At 41.3% G+C, this 13,121-nt stretch overlaps 1 protein-coding gene across 1 annotated transcript in view; it reads right to left on the bottom strand.

Annotated features, from left to right (window-relative positions):
• The window catches only part of LOC128031587 (uncharacterized), a 66,518-nt gene extending 58,604 nt beyond the window's left edge, over nt 1-7,914 (bottom strand). Inside the window, exon 1 of the mRNA XM_052619913.1 lies at nt 7,901-7,914. Coding sequence (XP_052475873.1) covers nt 7,901-7,914 — 14 coding nt within the window. The remainder of the gene's footprint in view (nt 1-7,900) is intronic.
• Between the last annotated feature and the right edge of the window lie 5,207 nt (nt 7,915-13,121).

Raw genomic sequence — 13,121 nt, 5'->3', positions numbered from 1 at the left:
ATTTGTTTGGGAGACAGGCTGTGTCCAATTCCTTCTCAATCTTAAGATTTAAAAGAAAAGCTTCTCATCAAGCCACACTCCACTGTACTTTATTAACTTTTCAGCAAATGTTTTGTTTTAGAGGGGTTTTGAACCTTTTTATCCACTTCACAGCACTTCATTAATTGCTTCTGTCTCTCCTGCACACTCATAAATGTGCACAGACAACAATTATTGCTTGTAAAGTAAACATTGTCTTTGGTGCACATACAGATGTACCCTGATAAAACACTCCTATGCATCACCGTTTCCTGTAAAACATTTCTACAGAGCGAGATCTTAAAGTGAGTCAACAGCGCCAATCTATAAATGCGAGTTTGCTCTTTGAATCAAATTAAATAAAAATACTGTGTACAATAAATTACATAATATATGCTGCACACAAAAAAAGGACATACAACATGACAAATGTAGTCTGCTTCATGGGCAGATGATTATATGAGCCATGTTTTTTATTTATTTTATCTTTTTATGAATCGTTACAGAAATTAGTCACTCAAATCCTTAACTGAAATCCATCAGAACATTAGTTTGTAAAACTTAAATCAGCATAATTACTTAATAGTTCTTTAACCCTTAAGCCCTGAAGGATTTTTTGCCTCGTGAAGTTGATGCTTTTTCTGAGTGACATACAAAAAAATAATGACTCATAACTTGAAGACTGTAGCAAGGAGAGTCAAAAGGTTGGTATCATTTGGTAGAAAACGTTCTGCACTTTCAGTGGGAAAAATCATTTCATCTGAACTTTCTCCTGCTGAGAAAATTCAAGTGTTTGTGTCACTGTTTCATGGCTGATCACAGATACGCCCTGCAATTCACCGAATGAGCCGTTTAACATCAAATCTGCACTGGATAGTAATATCCAAAGTATAGTGAAAACACTATCAGTTAGCACAGTAACAAGATCGGCGGTTTAAGACATTAACTTGTAAACACAAGACACAAGATACTTCTCTTTTCAATATGAATAAGGCTTTATTAGATAAATCTAAGACATATAAACTAATCTAACACATAAGCACACACACTCAGACATTCAAGTTGCAGGAAGATCGAAAGTTAGGGAAGAATGAGTTAAAAAGAATGAAAATGTGGAATCCCAAGTTTACACAAAACTTAAAATAGCATAGACATGAACAGCCATCAATCACTTAATTAACCCCTCGCATTGAGTTCCTCAATGAGGATAAAATTATATTAGATACACCAGTACAAATGTCTGGAGAAGTTACTTGCCACTCCTGTGTAAAGGGGGCTCCCTTTGTTGTCGTTGAAAGGGTGTTTCATTCATTCATTCATTCATTCATTATACAGGAAAGGTTAAAAAGTAACATTGAGATACAGTTTAAACGGGCCTGACTCAGTTTAAAAACTGGTTTCCAGCAGGTTCCTGTTCTGCAGAACATAAAACATAAAACACAATTTACAACATAAAAAGAAAAGAAAAACAACACTTTTAAACATAAGCTAAACAAATACAGAGAACTAAAAACAACAATACAAACAAAACTAGGACAATATAAAAACAGTTAATGAACACAAGTGTAACTGTTCAGTAAAAACAGTTTGTATGCCTTTTTGAAACCTGTAACAGATGGTATTTTTCTTATGTGATGTGGAATATCATTCCAAAATTTTGTGTATGTATAAAAAAAGGATTTCTGACCATAGTTATTTTTGTATGAAGGGACTGGTATGAGTGCCTGTGATACTGACCTAGTATGGCGTAGTGGCCTCCTATTGTCTGATTGATGAATTGCGTCAAATGTTGATGTAGTAGCATTTTGAATTTGAAAATAAAATTTAATAGCATGACTATTTATATAATGCTGAAAAGTCAGTGCATTTGAGTGTTTCAATGCAATGCAATGATGGGACCATTTTGGGAGATTACTGTGGATTTTAAAAGCATGATTGTATAATCGTGCTATTGGTTCAGTAATTTCTTTAGTGGTAAGAGACCAAATTGGAAGACAGTAAGACATTGTTGATAACACAATTGCATGTAAATAAGTTTCAGAAACAGAAGAGGAAAGATATGGTCTAATCTTGTTATACACAAAAAGTTTCTGGTTCAGTTTTTTTGTTAGAACAGAAATATGATCCCGATATGAAAGGTGTGTGTCAAGTAACACACCAATATATTTATAAGTCTTTGTCGTGACAAGATCTTGATTTGCAAAAGTAATAGGGTCAGCATAAGAAAGACTTTTCCTGGGTGAATGGAAGTACATACATTCAGTTTTTTTTACATTGATGGTCAGATGGTTTTTATTTAACCAGTCATGTAAACACTGAAGATCAAATGTTAGTTTAGAGTTTATAGCATCAGCATTTGAGTCAGAGAAAAAAATCACAGTATCATCAGCATACAGTAAGCATTCTGAATATTTACACACTTGAGGGAGATCATTAATATATAAAAGAAAAAGCAAAGGTCCAAGAATACTGCCTTGAGGAACACCCGTATCACAAATTAAAGATTGAGATGTTACATAATTAATTTTAACAGATTGCGACCTGTTTGTCAAAAAAGAAAAAAGCATTTCTATCACAGATGAAGACAAATTAAATGAGTAAAGTTTGTTTAGCAAAATCTGATGATTCACTGTGTCGAAGGCTTTACGAAAGTCAATAAAAACAGCTCCTGTTATGTGACCTTTATTAAGTGCATTACGTATTTGTTCAGTAAAGAGTAGTAATGCTGACATAGTAGATCGCTTAGCGCAGAAACCATGTTGACAGTCGTTAAGCCAGTTATACATTTCTAAATAAGAAATTAACTGGTTATACAAGGTTTTTTCAAGCAACTTCGATATTGTTGGAAGTACTGCTATAGGTCTATAGTTTGAAACAAGAGTAGGATCATCAGATTTAAAAATTGGAGTAATTTGTGCTCTTTTCCAGTCAGTCGGAAAGATCGAGAGCCTTATGCATAAATTAATTAAATGATGAAAAAGAGGTATAAGGCTATCAGCATGAGTCTTCATAAATGAAGTATTTAAACCATAAGAATCACAGGCATGAGAATTATTTAATGAGCGCAACAAACGTATTACTTCATTCTGTGAAATCTCAGAAAATGAAAACTGATCAGATGTTAAAGAAAGAACAGGTGAAAAGCAAGGAATTTCAAAGTTGGTTGCAAGTTCTTTAACAGATGATACAAAATAATCATTAAAAGCTCTTGCAATCTTGTCTGAGTCTGAAATAAGAATACCCTGCAGGGAAATTTGGATATTGACATTCTTTTTATTCACATTTTCGCCGGTGATCACCTTAAGGGTCTGCCATAACATCTTTGGATTAGCAGCGGATACAGTAATCTGTTGTTTAAAATAGTTCGCCTTAGCCTTACGCAGGTCAGCAGTACATTTATTTCTAATTTGTATAAAATTAATTTTGCTCTCCGGTGTTCGACTTAGCCTATATATTTTAAGGAGAGAAGCCTTTTGTTTAAGGAGTTGCAATATATCAAAATTTATCCATGGTAGTTTACACTGCCTAGATCGAACCTTGCTGGTAGTGATATATTTATTTTGTATTTTCTGGAGTTTAGTGTGGAATTGTGTTAAAATTTGATCCGGATTTTCCATTGACATCTCATTGCTCCAATCAGTAGCATTAAATTCCGCATTAAATTGCGGTAATTTAGAAGTTGGTATTTTTGGTACAGAATAAGGAGCATGAGTTTTTGAGGATTTTAATGTTGTCCTAACTGCATAAATTAAAAAATGATCTGAAATAACCGAATCTATAACTTGCCACTCCTGTGTAAAGAGGGCTCCCTTTGTTGTCGTTGAAAGGGTGTTTCCCGATGTTGCTGATTGGCTGGAAGTTCGCTGAAGTGCTCAAAGAATGCTAACAGTGATGACTAAAAGCATGGCTAAAAGCAAAAGCTAGGAAGCAAAGCTAAAAGCTAAAAGCATGATTTGATGGTGTCCTAAACTGGCCTGTTGGCCATACCTCAAATGTTGTCTTGACCAATCAGATATTTTCTTTGCTCGGGGTATCATAAATCATATGTTATCTTATCAAGCATGCAGGGTCTAATTTTGGTTATGATTCCTATAACAAGAATATGATACATTTGACAAATAACTGATGGTCATATACATTTCAAGCAAGCAGATTCAAACACATACTTACTAAACATGAATCCTTAAGCTATCCAATAGTTATTAAAATACATACACAATAAGTGATTACAAGAATGATAGTCAAATGTGTGGGTTACATATAAATGATTATGGAATGAACCGATGGATATATTCATTTATAAGTCATTTTCAGTTCATTAAAAGACAGTTTCTGTGCCAGTCTCTGACATAAGGATGTTCTGTGGAGACCAGAGGTTAAGAGGTCCCCTTAGGAATTTCAGCCTGGTTCTGCTAGGTGGGGTCAATCCAAGGATCTTGTTTATTACTCTCATGGGTTTACATGTGCTGGCCGGCGTTGTATCTTGATTACTTGCCCCAAATTTGACAATCTCTTCTCAGAATTGAAATTGTCAATAATTGTTCTAGTGGTGTTAATGATGAAAGCTGTTCTGTGAAAGAGTTGGTTGGTTGGTTATCTTGCTTCTGACATGTGGCACGGAATGATTTACAACCGGTTGCCTTCCTAAAGGGATTTGGCTCATGTTTCAACCAAAGTCCTGATTGACTCTTTAATTTTTCTGATTCGGGTCAGATACTCTACATATTTATCTCTATCTCGCTCTCATTTTTTGTTTAATCTTAAACAAATGTTTGAGTGCTATCACTTTTTCCACAAAAATATTAAGCAACAAAACTGATTCATCACCATCTTGAGATTCCTCAAGATGGCGCCGCCAAGTCCGGTCGCCATCCAGGTCGCTCCGCTTAGATTATGTTTTTATTTACTTTTTTACCTACTTTTGCTTTCTCTTTTTACACACATTACCTCTGCACTGATCATATACGAAAAGGAAACACTTTTGGACATTGGACACAGCTTCACTGACCTGTTTCAGGACACTTTATCCTCCAACCCATCGTGGCCATCTGAGATTCTCCGGAACGCCGAGATGAACAATGGCCACCTGAATAACCACCCGAGGCGACGGATCAAGAAACACCGCCAGAAACGTGCTGGGATTCGCAACAGACTGAGGAAAAGAGCACACAGCCCTCCTTTACCGAGCATTTTGCTCGCCAATGTCCAGTCTCTGGAGAATAAGATGGACGATCTTAGAGCCAGGATAAGTTTCCAACGGGACATTAGGGACTGTAACATCCTTTGTTTGTCTGAAACGTGGCTCATGCCCTTGGTCCCAGACGCTGCTGTAACGCCGTCTGAAAACTTCTCTGTTTTACGGATGGACAGGACAGCTGAGGCCGGCAAATCCAAAGGCAGAGGAGTTTGTTTCATGATTAACAAGAAATGGTGTGACCCCAGGAATATCTCCACTCTGTCGCGCTCCTGCTCGCCTCATCTGGAACATTTATCCATTATTTGCCACCCATTCTATCTGCCTCGGGAGTTTCCATCGATCATCATAACTGCTGTTTACATCCCTCTACAAGCAGACACTGGCTTGGCTTTGTCTGAGCTTCACGATGCGCTCAGCGTCAACATCGACAAACATCCTGACACTGCTATTATCATCGCTGGGGACTTTAACAAAGCCAAACTCAGGCAAGTCATGCCTAATTTTTATCAACATGTATCCTGTCCAACCAGAGGACCGAATACACTGGATCATTGCTACACTCAGTTTAAGAATGCACGCTCACTACCGGCTTTCGGCAAATCGGACCATGCCGCCATTTTCCTCACACCGGAATATAAACAACGGCTCTTTCAAGATCCCCCGGTGAAGAGGGTGGTGACGCGATGGTCCGACCAATCAGAAGCAACGTTACAGGCGGCTCTTGATGACGTAGACTGGGACATGTTTCGCGCAAGTTCATCTGACGTCAGCGAGTTCACGGATGTAGCGTTAAGCTTTGTAAACACGCTAGCCGAACAAGCTATAGATACAATAACTATAAGGACATTCTCAAATCAGAAACCATGGGTGGACAGATCAATCCGTGCAGCAGTAAACAAACGCACTGCTGCTTACAACGCCGGTCTTCTATCGGGAAACATGAGCGAGTACAAAGCATCGTACTATGCTCTCCGGCGCGCAGTAAGAGCCGCCAAACACAGACACAGGGAACGCATAGAGTCATTTCAAGCTAAATGACTCCCGACGCATGTGGCAAGGACTAAGGACCATCTGTGACTTTGGAAATAAATCCTCTGCAGAGGCGAGAGCAGATCCGTCGCTGGCTGACGAGCTAAACACTTTCTACGGCCGCTTTGAAAGCAGTGCGAGTCTGCCGATCAGCGCGTCAGGAAGCAGCAGTCAGAGCAGCGATCATCATGTAATCACCGTGTCGGAGGACGAGGTTCGGAGGGCACTAAAGAGAGTGAATGTAAGGAAAGCAGCTGGACCTGATGGGATTTCTGGCCGTGTTCTGCGGTCCTGCGCTGATCAGCTCACTGGTTTGTTTACATCCATTTTTAACGAGTCTCTTGCTACATCGGTGGTTCCCACCTCATTCAAAAAATTGGTCATCATCCCTGTGCCTAAAAACAATAAACCCTCTTGTCTGAATGACTATCGTCCAGTTGCCCTCACATCAATAGTCATGAAGGTCTTTGAGGGACTGGTTAAAAACGTCATCTGCTCCTCCATCCCGGCATTTCCTCACCGGCAGACCTCAAGTGGTGAAACTAGGCCAGTACACCTCCAGCTCCATCACCCTGAACGTAGGAGCCCCACAGGGCTGTGTCCTGAGTCCCCTGCTCTACTCTCTCTACACACATGACTGCGTGTCTTCGAACAGCTCCACATCCATTATCAAATTTGCTGATGATACTGTGGTTCTGGGCCTCATTCACAACAATAATGAGACCGCATACTTGGATGAGATAGAGAAATTGACATCATGGTGCCAGGACAACTCTCTCTCTCTGAATGTGAGCAAAACTAAATAACTTATTGTGGACTTCAGGAAGAGACAGCAGCAGCCCTATACTCCTCTTATGATCAGCGGGACCCCTGTGGAGAGGGTGAGCAGCTTCAAGTACCTTGGTGTAAACATCTCGGAGGACCTCACTTGGACTACTCACATTCAAACACAGGTTAATAAAGCCAGGCAAAGACTGTACCATCTGCGACAGCTGAGGAAATTCAGGGTCTCACCAGCAATCCTGAAAACTTTCTATTCTGGGGCTATAGAAAGTGTATTGACTCAGTGTATCTCAGTGTGGTATGGGAACAGCTCCAGTCAAGACTGCAAAGCCCTGCAGAGAGTTGTGCGCTTAGCTGAGCGCATTTCAGGGTCTGCTCTCCCCTCTCTGCAGGACATCTACCTCAAACGCTGCAGAAGTAGAGCTGCAAAAATCATCAAAGACTCAAACCAGCTCCCAGACTCATTACCTTCACTCTGCACACCTTTGTCTCAATCACACACAGCTTGCTCATTGTCATGGACTATATATTCTCTTCTCACACACCACTCTGTTTTTATTTTTTTATTTTATTTTTTTACCAAGTGTCGAGGTGTCCTTGAGCAAGACACCTAACCCCAGCTGCTCCCGACGAGCTGGATGGTGCCTTGTATGGCAGACACCGCCGTCGGTTTGTGAATGAATGTGTGAATGGGTGAATGTGAGGTTAAAATAAAATTAATTTAAAAAAAGGGAAGTCGTGGCCTAATGGTTACAGAGTCAGTCCCAGGCCGGCAGGAATTGTTGGTGGGGGGAGTGCATGTACAGTTCTCTCTCCACCTTCAATACCACGACTTAGGTGCCCTTGAGCAAGGCATCGAACCCCCTTGCTCACCAGTACACCGCCATCTTGGGTGTACTGAAAACGTATGCCGCCGCTGTCTCGAACCCCCCGGGCGCCGCAGCATAAATGGCTGCCCACTGCTCCGGGTGTGTGTTCACAGTGTGTGTGTGTGTTCACTGCTCTGTGTGTGTGCACTTCGGATGGGTTAAATGCAGAGCACAAATTCTGAGTATGGGTCACCATACTTGGATTAATGTCACGTCACTTTTTTTAAATTAATGAGGAAAATCTTTAAATATAAATGACTAGGGTTGACTAACGGTTAATTGATTAACCGTTAGTCAACGAGGCTTAGTCAACCAAAAAGCCATTAGTCGCTTAGGCCGGGCATACACTGTGTGATTTCATCCGATTTTAAGCCGAATTCTGACTCGTGCGACTCTTTTTCGGGTCGGGCCAATTTTCAGCATTTTCATGCGTCATTTGTCGTGCAGTGTACAATGAGAAACGAGAGGCGATTTAACTCTCCCGACCGGCAATCGGTCGGTCGGATGGATTTCTGACCTGTCAGAAATGTTGGTCTCTTCTCGTGAGCTATCGCACTATTGAAGCAGGCCTACGAACCGATTTTCCGCATCTCCCTACACGGCGTGTAGTGTGGACTGAAGTGATGGAGGGAAAACTTGTGGAGTTATGGCAAAGAAAAATAAAAACAAAGAGGGAAGAAAACGCCTGCTAACCTCCTGTTCATGTAGCAAAATGGATAAACCATACTGGCCACGGCCTCAGAGCCACCTGCGCGTCTAGATATGCCTGTGCTTTTTTTTTTTTTTTTTGGACGTTTCAGCACACAGAATTGCGCATATCACCAAAGCAGTGTTTATTCAGAAACCGCCACAAACCTCTGGGATCCTACGTGTTGATTCGGTTGATTCCTCACGTATAATGTGAGCAGTCCAATCGCAACTCGACGATCTGACCGTACAGTGAGCACATAAAAATCATGAGTTTTGGCTTTACATCGCATGAGATCTACTCTTACAGTGTGAGTTGGTACCTTGCCAAAATCGCACAGTGTATGCCCGCCTTAATAATTAATAATCAATTAATCATTAACCCTAATGCTGCAAAATGCATCTACTGGTATGATAGGATGTGCAAATGCCACTCAAAACAACAAAACGCTTTGTCACCCGAACTGAGTTCGTTTGAATAAAATGCTAGTAGCAGAATTATAAAATGAATAGATGTGAAGAGATGTGACCATTTGATAAAATGAAGAGAGCACTCCATACATTTGAGATAACTTCACTGCCCGCTGAATGTGCCACTTTAAATGGTTTCCTGGTGCTCGTTGTTGTATTTTAAAACACAATTGCAATGTTGTCAACTGACATTATGGCATTTAAAATAAAATGATCTAAAACGTAACTGTGAACCGCTTCCATTGGCGCTGCTGCAAAAGACATTAATATTAACCATTTTTATCTGAGTATTATGATCAGTACTTAGTTTGATCCTGTTGGATAAGGTTCCTGAAAAAATTTCAAATTTTGACTTTGTTTTTGGCTTGTTTTTAAATATCCGGCATTTACTGTGCATTAGATCGTAACAGTGTGTGCAGACAAGGATGGAGCGAGCGAGGGTTTGGTTAGATTTGGAGGTTATTGCTCAAGTCTCATTTGGCAAAAAACCTGAATGTTTCCATATTCACAATCATTTGAATGTTAAACTATTACTTATAATGTTAACTACTAGGCTTGCACTTTACACACATTCGCATATAGACAGACAAGATCATACTCTTCACATGAACTAAAACATCCTTGGCATAACAGCAGATTGGATCAGTATACTAAGGCCTATTTAAACTGACCAGTGTAACCTTTTATATGCTTGGGTGACTGTATTTTATTTAGATAATCGATGTAAGTTTGAATTGCTAGAATATGGTGGTGGGGTTTGCGTGTAAGGCGCCAGTGCGATCGTACATCTGAGACATATAAAAACACTTTTTTATAGTGTTTACTCTCTGTTCCCCCGAGGCAGCGGTGGCAGCGTCCGCTCACAGTTCACCCGAGACAGCGGCGGCGTCTGCTCAAAGTCTCCTCGAGGCGATGGTGGCGCCCGCTATCTGTTCCCCCGAGGCGGCGGCGGCGGCATCCACTCTCAGTTCCCCCGAGGCAGGAGCGGCGTCCGCACTCTGTTCCCCCGAGGCGGCAGTGGCGTCTGTTTTCAGTTCCCCCGAGATAACGCCGTTGTCCGCTCTCAGTTCACCCATTTATTAAAAAGTAATTTCTTCCCTGCATTTGGACCCAGACCCTGTTTCTTCCTGCGCGTCCTACCGTGCCGTGACAGAATACAGCCTGCGAACATGAGTCCAGCAGGGAGGTTTCTTGATGTCCACCAGGGAGATCGGTCTATCAAGGATTACACCAGGGATTTCGTGGGGGCGGCTCAGTTATCAGCTACGGAGAGGACCTGCCTTATGGTGTACTTCTGGGGAGGCCTAGCCGAGCCCTTCAGGTCCCTTATGCCATTCTGGCACCCCGATGAGACTCTGGAGGACAATATCAACCTGGCTCTGCAGGTGAGCAGCTCAGCTGTCAGGGTGGGGAAGCCTACCCAGGATGTTCCCTGGGAGGCGGCAGCAGTGGCTGCTCACAATTCCCCCCGAGGTGGCAGTGGCTGCTCAGAGAGCTCCAGAGGCAGCAGTGTCTGCTCAGGATTCGCACGAGGTGGCGGTGTCCACTCAGGATTCCCACGAGACGGTGGTGCCTGCTCATTATGACCCCGAGGCGACAGTGTCTGCTCAGGAATTCCACGAGGCGGCGGTGTCCGCTCAGGAATTTCCACGAGCCGGCGGTGTCCGCTCACAATGCCCCTGAGGCGGCGGCATCTGCTCAAGACCCTCCCGAGGCGGCGACATCCACTCACGACACTCCAGAGGTGGCGGCGGCGTCATTCGCTCACAGTACCCCGAGGCGGCGGTGTCCACTCACAGTTCCCCCGAGGCAGTGGCGGTGTCCACTCTCTGTTCCCCCGAGGCAGCCCTCTCCCACTACACGGGCCTGGCCCTCCATCCCTCTCCCTGACCCACCTCTGTTCTGCCTCCCTCCGAGATTTCTAACTTTGGAGGGTCTGGAATCCACTCCATAAGGGAGTGGTTCTGTCGCGGTCTTTTGTCTTTCTGTCACTGTCTTCTGTGAGTGTTGTGTTTGTTTGGTGCCATGTGCTTTTGTCCTGTATCTTTTCTCACCCCGCCCACCTTGTCACCTCATTACTGTTTAGTTGCTCCACCTGTGTTTCTCCCTTGCTCCCGGACTCAGTTCCCCCAAGACGGCGGCAGCGTCCACTCTCTGTTCCCCCGAGGCAGCAGCTGCGTCCGCTCAAAGTCTCCTCGAGGTGGTGGCGGCGGCCGCTCCCTGTTCCCTCGCAGTCTTTTATTTGTGCACTTACAATGAAAAACTGATGATTGTAAAATAAAGCAAACAAACAGAATGCACGTTGTCATCCTTTCCTTTCTGTGAACTATTTAATGGAGTGCTGCGACACACTTCTGTTTTAAATCCATTATCTTAATTATTTAAGTCAGAAATATTTTGCTTTTTTTAAGAAAACAAACTTATTTTTATTTTAGGCCTATTACTTAATAGGCTATGGATTTTCTTTAAAGCATACAATTTTTCATCAATTTCTTAAAGCATCCCATTTTTTGAGAGTTAAGAATTTGTTCGATGTATTAATTTGTTCCCTTAATTCAGTTAAATCATGGGTATTTTAAAAACTCTTAGGAACGAATCGACAAGTTCTAGGAATGAATAAACTGTCCTGTGTTGTGCATGATATAAAATAATTATCTGGTGAAATTACTTAGTTAATACATTTCTATTGCTTTACATTAGAGGTCGACCGATGTATCGGTTTGGCCAATTAATCTGCACCAATAGTCGATTGCTGGAACAATCGGTTATCGGCAAAATCCATGCAGCTAGTTTTCCGGGTTGCGTCTGTTGCTGGAGTGGCTGAGAAGTGGCTGTTTTCATTATACAGTGTGAGAGCGGCTTCTAGTGGTTGAAATCACTGACAGCATGTGCTATTTGTTTAGACACGTGATGATGCACACTGAACAGAGTGAGAAACTTTAGACCCGGATTTGAATGCAGCTGGCAGAAAATCTTGCTGCGCCTCAGAGCGCCATTCACATAGTTTTCCATTTAATTACATTATATTCGCCAAAATCATTGTTAATGTACATAATAAATTGTATATTGAGGATCTTCATCGAAACATTTGTCTTTCTGTGTATTTAATTTTGATTTCAATTAATTATTGGTTTTAAAAAAATCTGAAGGATCCATATACAGAGCAAAATGAGAATGGTCCAGCATTTAGCAATAATTATTTTCAACTCTGTTATTATTCTTGATTTTTTTTTAAATTATTAACACTTAGCATTTTTTAATTATGCCTTATGTGTGACCAAAAATTGTTTCAGCTGTTTGATCGCGCTGGTGCCTCGCGCACAGATTCACTGCTGTTAATTCACATGCAATTATTTTGAACTCCGTTAAGCATATCAATTACCCCACAGACTGTATCTGAGGGGGATATAACAAACCACAAATGAACTGTGGTGATTCAAAAGGAGGACAATTAAGTATTTTCATACATGGTTAATTCAAAATTCCATGCATTAATTTAGAGGAGAAGGAAATATGGTAATTGCAAGATAAAAAAAAAGACAGTATAGAAATACACCTTATTTTTGCATGCTGAAATGTCTTATTTTCAAATCTCTCTCTTGCTGCCTATAAATGCAAAGACCAAAACTATAATATACCAACTGCTTATGACATAAGATCCAGCCTTCAACCTTACTTCCATATCTGTAACTAATTTCAGTTGTGTGAAAAGATTGTAAAAGATGACAAGGCAAGCGTTACAGTTCAAGCTAAGTAACCAGGTCAAAAGTTTAACTAATTCTAAAATCTATTCATATTTTTTCTATGTGAATCAGAATAGTCACAATAAGTCTAAATGGGTTAAAACTCCTTTACACCACTAGATAGACTCTCTCTTCTCAACAGCTTCTGTCTTATTCAACTCAAGTGTTGATGTATCCTTAAGTACAATATCAAAAACTACTCCTACATTATAAGTACTTGCTGAACGACATATTTGTCAAGGACTGATTTCTTTCTCAGCTCTGTTGGATCTTAGCAGATGGTGAGCACTGAACATTTCACTGTCATCTTTTCCAAAACAGGAT

The sequence above is a fragment of the Carassius gibelio genome, chromosome A17, assembly GCF_023724105.1.
Source record: "Carassius gibelio isolate Cgi1373 ecotype wild population from Czech Republic chromosome A17, carGib1.2-hapl.c, whole genome shotgun sequence".
In the NCBI taxonomy this organism is placed as follows: Eukaryota; Metazoa; Chordata; class Actinopteri; order Cypriniformes; family Cyprinidae; genus Carassius; species Carassius gibelio.
This window is presented reverse-complemented; position numbering and strand designations above follow the sequence as displayed.